Genomic DNA, 16,851 nt, shown 5'->3' with positions numbered 1-16,851 from the left:
TTTTATAGACGCCCCCCAGAGATTTTTCAACCGATAACAGCTCGAGTGCTTTGGATGACTTTATTGTGAGTATTTTATTATTAACTAGCATATGGTGGGAACTCATCGGTTGCTTAGATAGAGCCCCACTTGAGCCAGCCATAGATAAACCCCCAGCACGGGAAGAGAACGAGCTTCTCCGTTGGTGGCATAGCTATAATACGAGGAGGTGGTCTGCAGGACTAGCGAATCCTTGGGCTGCAGCTGCAGCGATGTGCAGTTCACGAGATCGCTGAAAGCAAGGGAGATAAAAAAATTGGATTATGCAATTGCTGAATTGACCTACCCCACTTTGACTTGAGATCGCTCTGTGACCACCACAACTTTGAGTTGAGGTGGCAAGTCGGGGAAACTCTGCAGCAGATTTATGGTTTCTACTCCGTCGTAAATGTTCAAAAGGGTCAAGTACGTTGAGTCACGCTCGCGATACCTGCGGAATTAAATTGTTATTGTCGAAGCCAGTGGAAATATTTTTATCTGTCACCGTTTAACGGCCAAAACTGCGTCGCTGAGGGCCTTCACTTCAGTTTCGCCGCGTTGAAGGGTCTGGGACTGCTTCCTTAACTGCCAGAGCTGTTTGAAGACGTTCAGGTGACTAAGGGGCTTCTGCCGCTCCAGCTCCACATTCACCTCCTTGTAATCCACGGCGATGGGCAGCCAGGTCTTGCTGGCGTTGCTGAACCCAGCGTCATGGGCATCGGTCCACTGGAAGGGCGTTCGCTCCGGATCGCGGGAGTACTGCTCATAGATGCTGGGATTGGTGTTGCAGGCAGAGGGATCCACCGTGTCCTTCCACGAGATCCACACGTTGGTCATGCCCAGCTCCTCACCCTGGTAGGTGACACTGGCGCCGGGCAGCGTGGCAGTGAGCATGTTCAGCATGTCGACACGATCCCTGCCCAACCGGGAGCCCACTCGGGGCTGATCGTGGTTACCCAACTGGCAGAAAAGTCAATTAGTTTCAGATGGAATGTTTGTTGTCTCATGGACCACCTACCACCCAGTTGGCGGTGCGACCTTTGGGCATGTGCTGCAGCCACTTGAGCACTGTTCCCTCGTAGGCGTGCGCATTCGACGAGTTGGACAGCTCGCTTATCAGCAGAAAGTTGAACGGCAGCTGAGCGCCCTCCGCCGTCGCATTGCCGTAGTACTGCATCACGATATCTATGGGTGAGTAGGTCTCGGCCATTAAGATGCGGTCCTCCCCGCCGTGCTCTTTCTGGAACGCATCCAGCACCGCTCGCCACGAGTACACCAGGTCAATGGTCTCCGGCTGATCCTTGGTGTAGATGTGCTGCAGATAGCCATAGTCCTCGGGGTCGTTGTCCCAGTCGTTACGTGGCTCATCGCGGTACTGATTCTGATTATCCGGCGCTATTTCAAATACATGGGGCACTGCATCAATGCGAAAGCCGGATACGCCCTTGCTTAGCCAAAATCTCAACACGTTCTGCGATTAAAAAATATTAACATTACACAAACTTCATCCCTTGCGGCGTTTACTCACACTCATGGTCTCCCGGACCTTTGGATTCCGATAGTTTAGATCCGGTTGCTTCTTCACGAACTGGTGCAGGTAGAACTCCTGTCGACCTTCGTGCCACTGCCAGGCACTTCCCCGGAAAACGCTAATCCAATTGGAGGGCGGATGCCGATTGCCGTTTTCCATACGCCCAGGATGCCATACGTAGAAGTCCTTAAATTCCGGATCCCGAGCCGCCGAGCGACGGAACCACTCACATTCATCACTCGAATGGTTTGGCACAAAGTCCAGGATGATCTTGATGTCTAGCTTTTTGGCAACCTCCATCAGGTGTTCAAAGTCCGCCATTGTTCCGAAAATAGGAGCAATCTCAGTGAAGTTGGCTATATCGTAGCCAAAGTCAGCCATGGGTGAGGTGAAGATGGGCGATAGCCAAGTGGCCGTGATTCCTAGCTCCTTGAGGTAGGGAAGTTGCTCCGCGATGCCTGTCAAACACGTCAACTATATGTACTGATACATACTTAATAAACCGCTCTCCTCACCATTCAGATCACCCACGCCATCGCCGTTGCTGTCTTTAAATGACCTTGGGTAGATCTGATAGAAGGCCGCGGTCTGCCACCACTTGAGGTCACCACCATGTTCCCCGATGCCAACGAAATCCGCATGGTAATTGGGATACGGTTGACCCAGAGTTGGGCAGTGTAACTGGAGGAGCACTGCCAAGAACGCTATCAGTCGGTATTTTATCATTGCGACAGCCTGTATTTAATAAAGCGGTCTGATTAAAGCAGATCTGCCTTCGGCAGAAGACAAATGCGACTGGCGATCGAATGCAAACAGAATTATGCGAGGCTTTCCGTATTTAAATTTCAGAGAGTGCGGGAGAAAAGTGCATGGGCTTAGTTGTTGAGTAGTTATATCAAGTGAAAATATTGCATGTATTGCATAAGTGCATCGAGTTAATTTATTCGATAGATTAACATAGATAGTTACGCAACGAGGAATTGTTCAACAAATATGTTTTAAAAGAGTCGCTAATTTCTTAGCCCCCCTTTTGATTATTTTCTACGCCCATGCAGAATATGCATGATTTTATTTATAAACTGCGCACCCGCTCGAGAGAAAAACGAGAGCACATATTGTGAGCACATCAGCATCACTCTCAGTAGACAGTTATATGCGATTGCCGATTGCGGGAGAGGGGTAGCTAGTACTTATCAGCGAAGAGGAGCATAAACATTTTGACTAAGAAAACATTTACAGTACCATAAAAACAAATATCTTGTCCGACCCCCAAGGCGTTTTGTGGCAGATCTCGCACCAATAATCACCACATATAAAGTGTTAGCATTTGGTACTTTTTTTAATAAACTAAATTTCCTAGTAACAATGATTTTACAAGAAAGCTTTAAGCTTTCTTAGCGGTATAAAATTATCTAAACATTAAAGTGCACCATTGCTACCCATTATTTGTGCTGTCACAGAGATTTTCAGAGCATTAATACAATCGTCACCAAAGGGGAGAGGTCATTTAAGGGAGTTCAATCATAATGCTTTTAAATGGTTTAATTCATCACGAGGGGAGTAAACTAAGCAGTTGTTGTGGAACGCAGCACAATGGCCTCGTGGGGCATGAGGGTGACGCTGCCGGCGGACACCTGGTCGCCGACCTTCTTGATGGACTTCTCGGTGACCAGGGCGTACTGGAACTTGGCGGGCAGGCTGCCAAACACATTGGACAGGTTCACATTCTCGATGGAGTCGAAGATGTTGAAGAGAGAGATGTAGACGAAGTCGCCGCTCAGGTGGCTGCAAAGAATGGCAATTGGAGAACGTTTAATTTGTGATTAGGATCTACTAGGATGTGCTAATGGAGGAGAGCATAGTTCGTGAACTCACCGCTTGACGGCTAGGACGTAGTTGCTAACAGCCTTGACCTCGGCGGATCCTTCCTCAATGCTGGGCTCCTGGCGGAGCTGCTGCAGACGCTTGAACACGTTCAGGTGGCTCAAGGACACGCCGCGCTCGGTCTTCACGTTCCTCTGGCGATAATCCGTGGACACCGGCAGCCAGGTGCTCTTGCCAGTGGTGAATCCAGCCATCGTCTCATCCGACCAGTGCATCGGAGTGCGGGCAGGGTCACGGGAATTATCCATGTAGTTTTCCTCGTAGCCGTTGCAGGCTTGCGGATCCACGGTGTCCTTCCAGGACACATATCCGTCGAGCATGCCCAGCTCCTCACCCTGGTACGTGATGCTGCAGCCGGGCAGAGTGAGCAGCAGGATGTTGAAGAGGTCAACTCGATCGGCTCCGAATCGAGAGCCCACACGGTTCTTGTCATGGTTACCGATCTGTTTACGGGGGTTATTATGGGTTATTAGTCATGAAAACATTAAATTGTAGTGGTCAACTAACTGCTAATCGCTAATTAACTTACCACCCAGTTGGCGCTCTTGCCCTCGGGCATCAGATTAAGCCAGTTGTTAATCAAGTACTCGTAGTGATAGGCATCGGAATCGTAGTGCAGATTGCTTATCAGCTGGAAGTTAAACGGTATCTGGGCTCCATCGGCGGTTTCGTTGCCATAGTAATGCATTACGATTTCAATGGGGGACCATGTCTCCACCATCAAAATGCTATAAAGTGATAACATTATAACTGATCCCTTGTTTACAGGAAAGTCGAAAACTCACCGCTCATCACCGCCATTGTCAGCCTGGAACTGCTCAAGAATTTGGCGCCATTCGTATCTGTTTATAAAGAAAGCTTAATTGAGTTTCTGGCCATATCGGTAACCATCCAAACTTACACCAAGTGCGGAGTCTCTGGCTGATCCACAGTGTAGATCTTGTGGGTGTATCCGTACTCATCTGGATCGTTGGTCCAATCGTTGCGGGGCTCATCCGGATAGTTTCCATTCTCGTCGGCCTCAATCTCAAAGGCGTGGTAGATGGCATCCACGCGGAAACCGTCAACGCCTTTTTCCAGCCAGAATCGCAGCACGTTGTTCATCTCCTCGCGCACCACGGGATTACGGAAGTTGAAGTCCGGCTGCTTCTTGTGGAATTGATGCAGGTAGTACTCCTGGCGACCCTCGTGCCACTCCCATGCGCTGCCTCGGAAGACGCTCACCCAGTTGGTGGGCGGGCGACGGTTTCCGTCCTCATCGAGGAATCCCGGGTGCCAGATGTAGTAGTCCTTGTACTCCTCCTCGCCGGCAGCCGAACGAAGGAACCAGTCGCACTCATCACTGGAATGATTGGGCACGAAGTCGAGAATAATCTTGACACCCAGCTGCTTGGCGCGGGAGACCATATTCTCGAAGTCCTCCATCGTTCCGAAAAGAGGATCGACCGCCTTAAAGTCGGAAATATCGTAGCCGAAGTCGGCCATCGGGGATTTTAGAAAAGGAGACAGCCAGGTGGCGGTCACGCCGATCTCCTTAAGGTACTCTAGCTTCTCAGTCACTCCGTTTAAGTCTCCGATTCCATCTCCGTCACTGTCTTTGAAGGATCGCGGGTAGATCTGGTAAAAGGAAGCGGTCTTCCACCAGGGTGCCGCGGCATCGACGGCCAGAAGGCCAAGGCCCAAAAGCAGGAACAAGCTAGTCCAAGTGGTCATTGCTAACTGTAAGTGGTTTGATTGGAATCGGTCTCTTATATACGGCGATAATCTACAGGTCTTATCGTTTCTAACTCTTCAGTGCGAAAGCCTGTATGGCCACCTGGGGAAAATATATGATGCGACCTTTGACTCCAAAATAGAAATGGGAGATATTTTGTATAAGTTAGATGGAGTAATTTACTAATTGATTCCGATAGTGATAATATCTGACCATACTATTGGGACTATAATTCGGTTATCTAGGTCTGTTTTTTGGGTGCTTTACATTTAAAAACATGACTATCTCGTAAGGCTATTATTTGATCGATTTCCATTTATTTGATATTGACGGGATTCAATTACTGAACATAACTTATAATTTATTTGTTCAAGTAATGCAATTTAAAGTGTGTGATAAGATTTTAATGAGCTTCTAAGACTGGTGGCACTCTAACTGGCGACAGTGGTCTAAAGTCGACGAATATTAATCAAAATGTCTAGCAACATTAGCTTTATAATGACCTACACTCATTTAGTTCCAGTTATTGAATCATTCTAAACAAATCAGTTATCAGTTATCCTTGAACCCCCATTCTCTCATTATTTTTGTTTTCCGAAAGACCCAAGTAGGCCAATAAATTACTCCCCCCTGCGAAATCCGAAAACCCAGTCCCCTGATAAGATATGGCTATGCAGTTGGATTCATTTACCAGCCAATCTGTCTCATGATCTCTAGGCGTGAGCTGGCTAAAACAACCGTGAAATTGACTCCAATAAATTCCACAGCCTGCGTATCATGAGAACCCGTTCGTAGTGTCGTGCGATCGTAAATCTGCCAGCCCCTCGGAGGTAATCAGAAATAGTTTGCTATATGGTGGGTTTATCACCACCTTATCAATGGGAGCGGTATGCTTAAATAGAGGCACCTTATAATCCCTTTGGCCATTGGCAATCGATCGATTTAGTGGGAGCCATGTTCAAGTTGCTGGTGCTATCGTGCTTTTTGGCTTTGGCTCTACCTTCGCTGGCGGAGGTTGGCTGGTGGAAGACGGGTCAGTTCTACCAGATCTATCCCAGATCGTTCAAGGATAGCGATGGCGACGGCGTGGGAGATCTCATAGGTAAGTAGGCGGGTTGAAAGCGTACTACTTAGGCTTTTATCTTACTTCACCCTTGCAATCAGGTATTACGCAACAGCTGCCTTACCTGAAGGAAATCGGAATCACAGCCACCTGGCTATCCCCGATCTTCACCTCGCCCATGGCTGATTTCGGCTACGATGTGGCTGATCTTAAAGGTATTGATCCCATATTCGGCACAATGGAGGATTTTGAGGCGCTGCTTGCGCGCGCCAAAGAGCTGGACATCAAAATCATTCTGGACTTTGTGCCGAACCACACTAGTGACGAGTGCGACTGGTTCATCCGATCGGCCGCTGGAGAGGAGGAGTACAAGGATTTCTATGTGTGGCACACCGGAAAGGTGGTCAACGGTATCCGCCAGCCACCCACCAACTGGCTCTCCGTGTTCCGCGGATCCATGTGGACCTGGAACGAGCAACGACAGGCGTACTACCTCCACCAATTCCACGCCAAACAGCCCGATCTAAACTACCGCAATCCCAAGGTTGTTGAAGCCATGAAGGATGTGCTGCGCTTCTGGCTGCGAAAGGGTGCTTACGGCTTCCGCATCGACGCTGTGCCTCATGTCTACGAAATTCCAGCTGATGCCGATGGCAACTGGCCCGATGAACCCCGGAACGAGGCCGTGAGCGATCCCGAGGATTACACCTACCTGCAGCACATCTACACCACCGATCAACCCGAGACCCTGGAGCTGGTTTACGCTTTCCGCGATGTGATCGAGGAAATAGACGCCGAGTTGGGTGGCGACGACCGCGTCCTGCTCACCGAGGCCTACTCTCCCCTGGAAGTGTTGATGCAGTACTATGGAAACGGCACCCACCTCGGCTCCCAGATCCCCTTCAATTTCGAGCTGCTGGCCAAGATCAGCTACAGCTCCGATGCCTACCACTACTCGGAGCTGATCCACAACTGGCTGGACAACATGCCAGAAGGTCAGGTGGCTAACTGGGTGTTCGGCAACCACGACCAGAGTCGCATTGGCTCCCGATTGGGCGCCGATCGCATCGACGCCTGCAACATGATAATCATGGGACTGCCCGGCGTGAGTGTGACCTACCAGGGCGAGGAGATGGGCATGACCGACGTTTGGATCAGCTGGGAGGACACCGTGGACCCTCAGGCCTGCCAATCAAACGAACAGGAGTTTGAGCGCCTCACTCGCGACCCAGTGCGCACTCCTTTCCAGTGGAGCGACGAGGTCAACGCCGGATTCTCCAACGCCTCGATCACCTGGCTGCCTGTGGCCAGCAACTACAAGTTGGTCAATGTGAAGAAGGAGCGTGGAATCGCCCTGAGCCACCTGAACGTCTACAAGCAGCTGCGAGCTCTGCGTGATGAGCCTACTTTGAAGCAGGGCGATGTCTCCGTAACAGCCATTGGTCCGAATGTGCTGGCCTTCAAGCGGTAAGCTGGAACAATCATATAATTTACCCAAAGACTAGATATTGACCGGATTTCCATATCAACAGATCCTTGGCGGGCTACAAGTCGTACATCACCCTCATCAACATCAACGATGATGTGGAGTCGATCAACTTGGACTCTGTCTTCACCTCCATTACCACGCAACTGCAATATGTGGTGGTGAATGATAAGAGTGTGCGTCGCAAGAAGTAAGCACTGGACACCTGAAAATATCTTTAACCATACAACACTAACCATTTTATCCTTTTAGCGACCTCACCTTTGCCAACTCCGTGCTGCTCTTGCCCAAGGAAGCAGTTGTGCTGAGCACAGTTTAAACTAATATAATAGGTCCTTAATAAAGAATAACACAAAAATATTTTGATCGCTTAACTTCCTTAATAGGGTTGGACTACTTAACTAACTGCGCTTATCTTTACGATGGCCCCATGCCAACTTGAATAAGCACTGATTAGAAACAGACCCACTGGAAGTTTTGAATAATAGCCATTTAATTTATTGGCCAATTAGGCAATACTAAATTCGTACGATTACTATCGATCACGTTTATTCGCAGATTAATCCATAGCGATAGCCAAGCGACAGCGCAGGCCAAATGCCTATATCTTAAGTGGGTGTCTATAAAATCTAGATGTGGTAATTGGCACTCAAAGTTCGGTTTAATATATTTCTGGGAACACATATGTCAAAACAGGGCTATCTTTATGAGGGACCCCAGTGCCATTCGTACTGATTAACACGAACTAAACAAGTTAAGCCAACCAGCGTAGAACGACTGCTTCGTAGGGCATGAGAATGATTCTCTGTGACAGATCCGCTTTTTGCCTGTAATTCGTTTTAAGTATGTTAAAAGTATAGAAATCAAGAAAGTAGAGAAAACCTACCCCGGATAGTGTGTGGAGTAGGCAGTGGCCAGCACATACTCGTAGGTTTTGGGGGCCAGCCCATCGAGGATTTCCATACCGTTGCCCATGTTGACCAGGATTCGATATTCCTCGCTGATCTTGTTTGTGCTGTAGGATATCGGAGCTTAGGATCAGCTATAGAAGAGGATTTGCTTCACCTACCGAATGATCTGTAGAACCTGTTCCGTCACCGCCTCGTAGGAGAAACCTCCATCGTCTTTGAACGCAAGAAAGGCGGAACTGCTCTTAAGTGCTTGAAGACCCTTAAAGATGTTCAGGGAGGATCTGGAAACACCGCGTTCAGTCTGCACATTGTACCTTTGATATTCGGGGCTTAGAGGCAGCCAGGTGGACTCCCCATCAGAGAAGTCGGCATTCTTTCCAGCCGTCCACTGCATTGGCGTACGCTCTCCATCGCGATCCTCGCAAGAGTCGCCGGTGCACTCCACGTCCACGTTGGACATGCCGATTTCCTCGCCGTAGTAGGTGACCGAAGCACCTGGCAGGGCGTTTACAATCACATTTAGCAGATCCACTTTGTGAGCTCCCATACGATCGGCCACTCGGTTGGTGTCGTGATTGCCAACGACCCAATTGGCCGTCTGGTGCTCCTTCCACATGGTATTCATCCAGTAGTCGATGGATCCCACAACATCCTTGGCGGTGGAATATCCACTGAGATACATCAACTGGAAGTTCATAGGCAGCTGGGTACCCTGATGGGTGCTGTTTCCGAAGTAAGCACTCAGTGTCTCCACGGAAGAATAGGCCTCGGCCAGCAGAACCCGTGAATCACCTCCATTCTGTGCCCGATAGGTGTCCAAAAACTCACGCCACTCGTACATGAGATCCACCGTGGCCGGCTGGTCCTTGGTATAGATGTGATCGTGGTAGTCGTACGCGTTGGGGTCACTGCCCCAACCGCTAACCGGTTCATCCGGATAGGATCCGTCTGCATTGCGGTGCTCGTAAATGTGTGGAACTGCATCGATACGGAATCCATCAACACCGCGGTCCAGCCAAAACTTCAAGACATCCAGCATGTGCTCCCTGACCATTTGATTGGTAAAGTTTAGATCCGGCTGCTTCACCTGAAACTGGTGCAGAAAGTACTGCTGGCGCTTCTCGTTCCACGTCCACATGGGTCCACTGAACACACTGACCCAGTTAGACGGAGGATCTCTTGCACCAGTTTCCTCATTCAGCTTTCCATCGTCCCACACGTAAAAGTCGTCGTAGCCGTCCTCGCGATTCACGGACTTTTCAAACCACACGTTCTCGTCGCTCGAGTGGTTGGGTACAAAGTCGAGGATGATCTTAACGCCCAGCGACTTGGCCTCCACTATAAGGGCATCGAAATCGTCGAGAGTGCCGAAAATCGGATCGATGTCGTAGAAGTTGGAGATGTCGTAGCCGAAATCCGACATGGGCGAGGTAAAAATGGGCGACAGCCAGGTGGCCGTGATGCCTATTTCCTTGAGATAGCCCAATCTCGAAGTAATGCCTTTCAGGTCCCCGATGCCATCGCCGTCGCTGTCCTGGAAGGAGCGCGGATATATCTGGTACAGCGAGGCGTTCTCCCACCAATCGATATCCGCAGCACCCTCCTGGGTGGTGGAAATTAGAAGGAGAGCCGCTAGCCCGAGATGTGCCCACTTTGGCATTTCGATAGCGTTTGAGTGGGGCAAACTCAATTTGCTAATACCAATTGCCATGTAGCGATTGAGCAGTCGATAAGGCACAATTGCACCGGCCAACTGGTAATCTATCAGTTTTATCGCATATTTGCTAGATTAAATAACAGCGGACTGGTCTTTCCCGCTCTCAATAGCTCTCTTTTTTGTTGGGCATACCATTAGGCGGCGAAATGTCGTAAAAGTGCAATAAATTTCGTTTGTTAAAGATATAAATTGATGACTGGCCTGAGAAACACAAGCTGCATCAATATCTTTTAGTACTTTGCTATTTCTATGCGGTGCAGTGCGTCACCGAAATATACATTCCAAATTCAAATGGAAATTACAAATATAATATATGTATATGGCTTGTAAAATTTATAAAATCATACAAAAATATTTGTTTTATTGGCAATAAAGCGTGCACGGCCAAAATACTTTTGAAATACCATATGTTTATGGTTTAGATTTAGAATACTAATTGGGTCACCATTTAGGCTTTACCTTTACAATTCCACATCATTATGCTCCAGAGTTCACAAAAGATGAAAACATAAATTTTATGTAAATACAACTCTAGCCGCGATTCAAAGGAAGTTTTTGTATTTTCATGATAAGTTTTTCAAGTACGGGTACTCCTAAAGCCACCTGTGGTATCATATAATCAATACAATCAACAAATATATTTTGAGTTAACTTTTAGGGTATCTTACTATACTAACGCAATCTGGTGAAGGCTGCATTTATTGTAATTTATAGACAGGCGAAGGGAAATGCTTAAGTGGACACAAAGGTCCTGATTAGGAATATCCTTGGTAGGCTCAAAACCGCTTCATATTACTTTTTAAATTCTTCTGAACGAATATAGCATAAAGGATATACATTTCATTTACGCGTATATGTAATTGATGAACTAAAGGTACAAGTTACTGCTGGTAAAATATGACATTTTTATAGAGTTAGATAAACGCAGGAAATACTTTCCTCGATACGCTTATCATGTAGATGGTCGACCTACGCTGATACTGACAATAGTAGGCATTATTGCAACGATGATTATGTATTGTCACGCGATTAAAATGCCCCCAAAACTTCCACAAGGTTATCTTAAAACATTTCCACAGCATTGTTAAGTGTTAATTAATCATGGTTTTCCAGCTTGTTGCTTGTTTGCTTGTAGTTGAAGGAGTAGGATTTGTCTGCGCTCTTATCAGGTGACTAATGTCCCACTTCAAAGGCCTACCATAACAAAAACAAGTGAGAACAGAAAATACAGGTGCTGCGTCTATAGGATACCCATTACTCACAATGCAAAACCTTCGGTTTCAGACTGGATCCCAGCAGCGGAATCTAAAAGTTAGTTAATTTTATATTTACTTTAAAGATATAGTCTACTTCTAACCGTAAGAGGGCATGTGGAAATCTTTTGGAACTGCATCGATGCATCTACATAGATGTGTTTGCTTTTCTAGAAGCAAAAGCCTTATTCTCAACTTTTTAGCTCTTTATTTCCCATAATTCCGGACCGGAAAGGCTTGTGCTAATAAATTTTCGACGAACCTGTATACCCTCTTACTCTTACCGGTAACGGGTATACAAATAATTCCGGAAGATATTTGTCGCAAAAATCGGTATTTTTCCAGCAATCAGAAGACATTCGGGAGTGGGTTAATCGCTTTACGTAAAGCTTCGCTGGGAGTACGAAAACAATGACAGTTTCGGTTCGACTCGAGCACCCTGAGAACTCATGGGAGCTGTTTGCACAGCAATTCAAATGGCCACTCAAAATGGCCAGATCTCGATAGGAGCCACCTTATCGACTAGTATAAAAGGCACTGTCAGCTCTCCAGCCCGAACAAAATCGATCAAAATGCGCCCGCAATCAGCTGCGTGTCTATTACTGGCCATCGTTGGCTTCGTGGGAGCCACCGAGTGGTGGGAGAGTGGAAACTACTACCAGATCTACCCGCGCTCCTTCCGGGATTCCGACGGAGACGGCATTGGTGATCTGAACGGGGTCACCGAAAAGCTGCAGTATCTGAAAGACATCGGCTTCACGGGCACCTGGCTGTCGCCCATATTCAAGTCGCCCATGGTCGACTTTGGCTACGACATTTCGGACTTCTACCAGATCCAGCCCGAATACGGAACCATGGAGGACTTTGAGCGCATGATCGCCAAGGCCAAGGAGGTGGGCATTAAGATCATCCTGGATTTCGTGCCAAACCACTCCAGTACCGAAAACGAATGGTTCACCAAGTCGGTGGACAGTGACCCCGTCTACAAGGACTTCTACATCTGGCACGATGGCAAGATCAACAACGAGACTGGTGAGCGGGAGCCCCCGAGCAACTGGAACTCTGAGTTTCGCTACAGCGCCTGGGAGTGGAACGAGGTGCGCCAGCAGTACTACCTCCACCAGTTTGCCATCCAGCAGGCCGACCTCAACTATCGCAATCCGGCCGTGGTCAACGAGATGAAGAATGTTATTCGCTTCTGGCTGGGAAAGGGAGTCTCTGGATTCCGCATCGATGCAGTTCCCTACTTGTTTGAGGTGGATCTAGATCGGTACAACCAGTATCCGGACGAGCCTCTGACCAACGACCCCGTGAATTGCCCCGACCCCGACGACCACTGCTACACGCAGCACATCTATACACAGGACATGCCGGAAACAATTGACATGGTGTACCAGTGGCGTGAGTTGGTGGATGAGTTTCATGTGGAGCACGGCGGAGATAAGAGGCTGCTGATGACGGAGGCGTACACCAGCTTCGAAAACATCATGACTTACTACGGAAATGGAGTAAGGAACGGCTCCCACATTCCCTTCAACTTTGATTTCCTGACCAGCATCAACAACGCCTCTAAGGCCGGAGATTACGTAGATCATATTAAGAAGTGGATGGACGCCATGCCCGCCGGCGTTTATGCCAATTGGGTGCTGGGCAACCACGACAACAAGCGAGTGGCCTCCCGATTCGGTGTCCAGCGCACCGACCTTATCAACATCCTGCTGCAGACTCTGCCCGGCCACGCGGTCACCTACAATGGAGAGGAGCTGGGCATGACCGACGTCTGGATCAGCTGGGAGGACACCGTGGACCCGAATGCGTGCAACTCCGATCCCGACAACTACTACGCCCGATCCAGGGACCCTGCCCGATCTCCCTACCAGTGGGACGCCTCCTCCAAAGCAGGTATGTATGAACAAACTACACTGAACCAAAAAATTTGGTTGATTGCGTTACACAGACTCTGCAATCACCTCACTGAAGGGTCCATCTGACATTCTTTTGGAATACAAATGTGAACATTTATAAAAGGCACGAAGAATGATAGCCGTTTGAATAGAATAACTAATCGATTACATTTTATATATTGACGTTGCAGTGCGATAAGAAGCTCTATCTGATAACAAAAACATTTGTGCTACTTCTATTAAACTTATCTAAAATTTACTTATGGGAAGCCCCTTGTGGGGGAAAGTATGTAGCATTGACATTTCAACACTTAAAATCAGTGAATTTTTCATCCAATTGTAGTTCTTATTGATATTCCATTTATATAAACCACTTTCAGGCTTCACCAGTGCCGATCACACCTGGTTGCCAGTGGCTGACGACTACAAAACCAACAACGCCCTGCAGCAGCTGCGTGCTCCACGTTCCCACCTGCAGATCTTCAAGAAACTGGTGCGCGTGCGCAAGGAACCATCTTTTCGCCAGGGAGAACTCAACATTCAAGCAATCGACGACGATGTGATCATCTACTCACGGCAAGTCTAGCTATCTTTATTAGAATGCCTCGATTACTAATAGTTTGTCTCTCAAATAGTCAAAAGACCGGTAGCGATCTCTATGTAATCGTTCTCAACCTGGGCAGCACCTCCAAGACCTTGGACCTGACCAAGTATTACGGACTGGGCACCCAGGCGGAGGTCATCACCACGTCCTTGAGCTCCCAGTACATCGATGGCGATGTTATCAAACCTACGGAGTTCGTTGCCAATCCCTATGTGGGCACCGTCCTAGTGGCAGTCTAAGCTAATTTTATTCAAATAAGTGACAATAAAGTAGCAATGTTAAATAAAATGTGAATTATACATGTACTTATCAAAGTTTGTAGCCTGTAAGTATGCAAGTGTTTATTCATACAAGCCTCGGCTTCATGCGTAGATGCAGACCATTTTCGGACTTCAGAGTCATGGATGCCGACAAAATTGGATCATACTTATGAATGTGAGCATCACGGCTCTTCTTCTCCTCCGGGGGAAGACCTAGAGTTGTGCTTATATAGCCATCCTTAGAAACGAGCTCATCCAGAGCTGGCAGCACCTCGAAATTCCGAATGATCTTGGACACCACAGTCTTGATCTCCAGCAGTGCGAACTTCTGTCCAATGCAGTTTCGGGGACCAGCACTAAATGGCACATACTCAAAGGGCCCTGGTTTCTCACGATCGAAGCGTTCAGGCTGGAATTTGTGAGGATCCTTAAAAACACGGTCATTGTATCCCAACATAAGAAGGCCCAAGTTCAAGGTAGTGCCTTTCGGCACAATGTCACCATCTGAAAACATATTCCTGATTACTAATAACGCCTAAATTTGTTTCGAAGATTTACCAATCACGTAGTCCTTCTCTGTAAAGCGTCCAATGAAAGGGACACTCGGATAAAGACGTTGCGCCTCCTTTATAAACAAATCCAAATGTTTCATTGTGGATATCTCCTGAAATGTGGCATCCCGACCAAGTTCAGAGGAGCCCATCACATCGCACTGCTCTTTAAATAATTTTTCCTGCAATTCGAAAGTAACATTTTATTAGAATTTCTATGTGAAAATTTGTTCTTCAAATCGGTTACCTGTTCATCTGGATGTCGAGAAAGTAAGTAGACTGCAAAACCTACACCAGATGTTGTAGTGTCATGCCCTTCAAACATAAAGGTGGAAACTTCCTCGTAAAGCTCTTGGGAAGTCAGAGGGCGTCCATCCACTGTGGATGACAGTAGAGTGTCCAAAAATGCCATTTTCTTGCGGGAGAACTCATCAGCCTTGATGTCGTCTTCAAGCCCTGATTTTCGGACTTCGATTCTCTTCGCTATTATCTCATTGGTAAAGTCCTGCAGGGTTTTCAGAGTTTTACTATATTCTGGATATTCAGGAGCAAAGCGAAAGAGGTATTCGTTGCGCTTCCACGGACTGAAGGCTCTCATCTTAATGGTGTAGGTAATACTACAAGTAAACAAAAATTGATGTAAATCTGTAGGAAGTGGTAATAAGTGGTAATAATCCCACAATACATACTCTTTAAAGGCCTGCACAACGGAGGAACTTCGGTTCTCCATGGCATTGATGGACACGCCCATCGCTGTATCGCAAATAACGTCCAAAGTCAAGTAATGTACCTCTTCCTGGAAGTCGAAGATGTTGCCTCCGTCTGCCACCTTCTTCAGCTGATCTATGAACTTGGAGGAGTTCTCGTTCATCACTTCGTGAAAGTCCCGCAGGATGTTGAAGTGGAAGGCTGGGGTTATCATCTTCCGGTGTTTGTGCCATTTGCTGCCAGTACTGGTGAGGAGGCCTAATCCCAGCCATGGGTGAGTGAGATCATATACATCGGACTTGGATATCAGAGTCTGACTGCTAAGTATAAACTGCGCAAAAGCTGCATTGTACCATCCTCGCCCTAGCGATATTAACATGTCACACTCACCTCCATGTATTTGGGACTAGTGACCATAATATTCGAGTGGTAGCCTATCCAATAACGAAAGTTATCCTTGCCGTACTCATGCCACCAGCCAAAAAATCGGTTCAAAATCTCTGGAGAGCGAAGATAAAACGAATTATATTAAGATTACTTGCTCTACAATTAGATAGAAGTCATAGTTTTCAATACAGCAAATAACGACTGATGACTTCCCCTGAGAAGAATTGATTAGTTAATCCCATCTGAGCGGCACTGCAGTGACCTTTAGTATATTTAAATCACACGGATCGGGCCAAATTACTATTAAAGTCTCAGTGTTATCATTCGTACACAATTGTTATATGATCAGACACCTATCGAGCGACGTTATCTAGAGGAGACTTTGATCCCACACATTGAGATTTGTCTAGATTGTCCGGATGGAGCACCTACCTGTGGGAGTCTTTCCCATCTGATGGGCATTGCCCACCAAAGGCAGCATACTTGGGCCCTGGAACTTGTTCAGCATTCGCTTTCGCCGCAGTAGTCCAAACTCGAAATAGGTCACCAAGAACAGCGGAAGGGCAAGAAAAGCGCACAGTACGATCCACATTTTGAATGCGACCACAGACAACCGATCGGTGCAGCGAGTGAATCGGATTTGAGTAGAAACCTCAAGACTCTCTGCTTAAATACTCCAACCGGTCGCGGCAGACAGTTCTCAGTCTCTCGCACTTTGTATCTCACAAATAGTAAGCAGCCTATGACGACATTATCTCCCAAATTTGAAACTCATTTATGGGCATTCAGCATGACTTTCCATTATGCCGCGATTCAGTTTCTTGATGCACATTTGTTTTGAAAATGGCTTACACGTGTGG

General features: G+C 47.4%; 6 protein-coding genes across 6 annotated transcripts; 2 read left to right on the top strand and 4 right to left on the bottom strand.

Annotated features, from left to right (window-relative positions):
- Nucleotides 1-41: 41 nt before the first annotated feature.
- On the bottom strand, nucleotides 42-2,360 carry LOC6733541 (maltase A3). Its single transcript, XM_002080560.4, has 6 exons — nucleotides 2,065-2,360; nucleotides 1,547-2,007; nucleotides 1,037-1,489; nucleotides 524-978; nucleotides 326-469; nucleotides 42-271 (listed from the first exon to the last, which is right to left on the bottom strand). Exons 1-6 carry the CDS (start codon nucleotides 2,273-2,275, stop codon nucleotides 103-105), a joined length of 1,893 nt encoding a protein of 630 aa, XP_002080596.2. The 5' UTR covers nucleotides 2,276-2,360; the 3' UTR covers nucleotides 42-102.
- A 509-nt stretch (nucleotides 2,361-2,869) lies between these two features.
- On the bottom strand, nucleotides 2,870-5,179 carry LOC6733540 (maltase A3). The gene is made up of 5 exons (XM_016167641.3): nucleotides 4,335-5,179; nucleotides 4,219-4,275; nucleotides 3,963-4,161; nucleotides 3,425-3,876; nucleotides 2,870-3,334 (listed from the first exon to the last, which is right to left on the bottom strand). Exons 1-5 carry the CDS (start codon nucleotides 5,144-5,146, stop codon nucleotides 3,115-3,117), a joined length of 1,740 nt encoding a protein of 579 aa, XP_016026499.1. The 5' UTR covers nucleotides 5,147-5,179; the 3' UTR covers nucleotides 2,870-3,114.
- Nucleotides 5,180-6,044: 865 nt separating this feature from the next.
- LOC6733539 (maltase A3) lies at nucleotides 6,045-8,056 on the top strand. The gene is made up of 4 exons (XM_016167255.3): nucleotides 6,045-6,249; nucleotides 6,312-7,677; nucleotides 7,743-7,886; nucleotides 7,949-8,056. The coding sequence occupies exons 1-4, from the start codon at nucleotides 6,102-6,104 to the stop codon at nucleotides 8,013-8,015; spliced, it is 1,725 nt and encodes a 574-aa protein (XP_016026498.1). The 5' UTR covers nucleotides 6,045-6,101; the 3' UTR covers nucleotides 8,016-8,056.
- A 115-nt stretch (nucleotides 8,057-8,171) lies between these two features.
- Nucleotides 8,172-10,307, bottom strand: LOC6733536 (maltase A2). Its single transcript, XM_002080555.4, has 3 exons — nucleotides 8,766-10,307; nucleotides 8,583-8,711; nucleotides 8,172-8,523 (listed from the first exon to the last, which is right to left on the bottom strand). The coding sequence occupies exons 1-3, from the start codon at nucleotides 10,265-10,267 to the stop codon at nucleotides 8,451-8,453; spliced, it is 1,704 nt and encodes a 567-aa protein (XP_002080591.2). The 5' UTR covers nucleotides 10,268-10,307; the 3' UTR covers nucleotides 8,172-8,450.
- Nucleotides 10,308-12,124: 1,817 nt separating this feature from the next.
- LOC6733535 (maltase A1) lies at nucleotides 12,125-14,390 on the top strand. Its single transcript, XM_002080554.4, has 3 exons — nucleotides 12,125-13,479; nucleotides 13,862-14,057; nucleotides 14,117-14,390. Exons 1-3 carry the CDS (start codon nucleotides 12,150-12,152, stop codon nucleotides 14,322-14,324), a joined length of 1,734 nt encoding a protein of 577 aa, XP_002080590.2. The 5' UTR covers nucleotides 12,125-12,149; the 3' UTR covers nucleotides 14,325-14,390.
- LOC6739351 (probable cytochrome P450 4e1) lies at nucleotides 14,146-16,795 on the bottom strand. Its single transcript, XM_002076221.4, has 6 exons — nucleotides 16,424-16,795; nucleotides 15,995-16,104; nucleotides 15,586-15,935; nucleotides 15,144-15,513; nucleotides 14,904-15,078; nucleotides 14,146-14,849 (listed from the first exon to the last, which is right to left on the bottom strand). The coding sequence occupies exons 1-6, from the start codon at nucleotides 16,581-16,583 to the stop codon at nucleotides 14,431-14,433; spliced, it is 1,584 nt and encodes a 527-aa protein (XP_002076257.1). The 5' UTR covers nucleotides 16,584-16,795; the 3' UTR covers nucleotides 14,146-14,430.
- Nucleotides 16,796-16,851: the final 56 nt, after the last annotated feature.

This window comes from Drosophila simulans, chromosome 2R, assembly GCF_016746395.2.
Source record: "Drosophila simulans strain w501 chromosome 2R, Prin_Dsim_3.1, whole genome shotgun sequence".
Taxonomy (NCBI): Eukaryota; Metazoa; Arthropoda; class Insecta; order Diptera; family Drosophilidae; genus Drosophila; species Drosophila simulans.
This window is presented reverse-complemented; position numbering and strand designations above follow the sequence as displayed.

Bases quoted from the DNA above. Each gene is read 5' to 3' on its own strand.
- LOC6733535 (XM_002080554.4), top strand. From the start codon at position 12,150: ATGCGCCCGCAATCAGCTGCGTGTCTATTACTGGCCATCGTTGGCTTC. The intron at 13,480-13,861 runs GTATGTATGAAC...AACCACTTTCAG, and splicing joins GGACGCCTCCTCCAAAGCAG to GCTTCACCAGTGCCGATCAC. The intron at 14,058-14,116 runs GCAAGTCTAGCT...TCTCTCAAATAG, and splicing joins GATGTGATCATCTACTCACG to TCAAAAGACCGGTAGCGATC.
- LOC6733539 (XM_016167255.3), top strand. From the start codon at position 6,102: ATGTTCAAGTTGCTGGTGCTATCGTGCTTTTTGGCTTTGGCTCTACCT. The intron at 6,250-6,311 runs GTAAGTAGGCGG...CCTTGCAATCAG, and splicing joins CGGCGTGGGAGATCTCATAG to GTATTACGCAACAGCTGCCT. The intron at 7,887-7,948 runs GTAAGCACTGGA...TTATCCTTTTAG, and splicing joins AAGAGTGTGCGTCGCAAGAA to CGACCTCACCTTTGCCAACT.
- LOC6739351 (XM_002076221.4), bottom strand. From the start codon at position 16,583: ATGTGGATCGTACTGTGCGCTTTTCTTGCCCTTCCGCTGTTCTTGGTG. The intron at 16,105-16,423 runs GTAGGTGCTCCA...TTCGCTCTCCAG, and splicing joins GATGGGAAAGACTCCCACAG to AGATTTTGAACCGATTTTTT. The intron at 15,514-15,585 runs GTATGTATTGTG...GTTTACTTGTAG, and splicing joins GTTGTGCAGGCCTTTAAAGA to TATTACCTACACCATTAAGA.
- LOC6733540 (XM_016167641.3), bottom strand. From the start codon at position 5,146: ATGACCACTTGGACTAGCTTGTTCCTGCTTTTGGGCCTTGGCCTTCTG. The intron at 4,162-4,218 runs GTGAGTTTTCGA...ATCACTTTATAG, and splicing joins GACAATGGCGGTGATGAGCG to CATTTTGATGGTGGAGACAT. The intron at 3,335-3,424 runs GTGAGTTCACGA...CATTCTTTGCAG, and splicing joins TACGTCCTAGCCGTCAAGCG to CCACCTGAGCGGCGACTTCG.
- LOC6733536 (XM_002080555.4), bottom strand. From the start codon at position 10,267: ATGCCAAAGTGGGCACATCTCGGGCTAGCGGCTCTCCTTCTAATTTCC. The intron at 8,712-8,765 runs GTAGGTGAAGCA...GATATCCTACAG, and splicing joins CAGGTTCTACAGATCATTCG to CACAAACAAGATCAGCGAGG. The intron at 8,524-8,582 runs GTAGGTTTTCTC...AACGAATTACAG, and splicing joins TACTCCACACACTATCCGGG to GCAAAAAGCGGATCTGTCAC.
- LOC6733541 (XM_002080560.4), bottom strand. From the start codon at position 2,275: ATGATAAAATACCGACTGATAGCGTTCTTGGCAGTGCTCCTCCAGTTA. The intron at 2,008-2,064 runs GTGAGGAGAGCG...CGTGTTTGACAG, and splicing joins TGGCGTGGGTGATCTGAATG to GCATCGCGGAGCAACTTCCC. The intron at 1,490-1,546 runs GTGAGTAAACGC...TTTTAATCGCAG, and splicing joins AGGTCCGGGAGACCATGAGT to AACGTGTTGAGATTTTGGCT.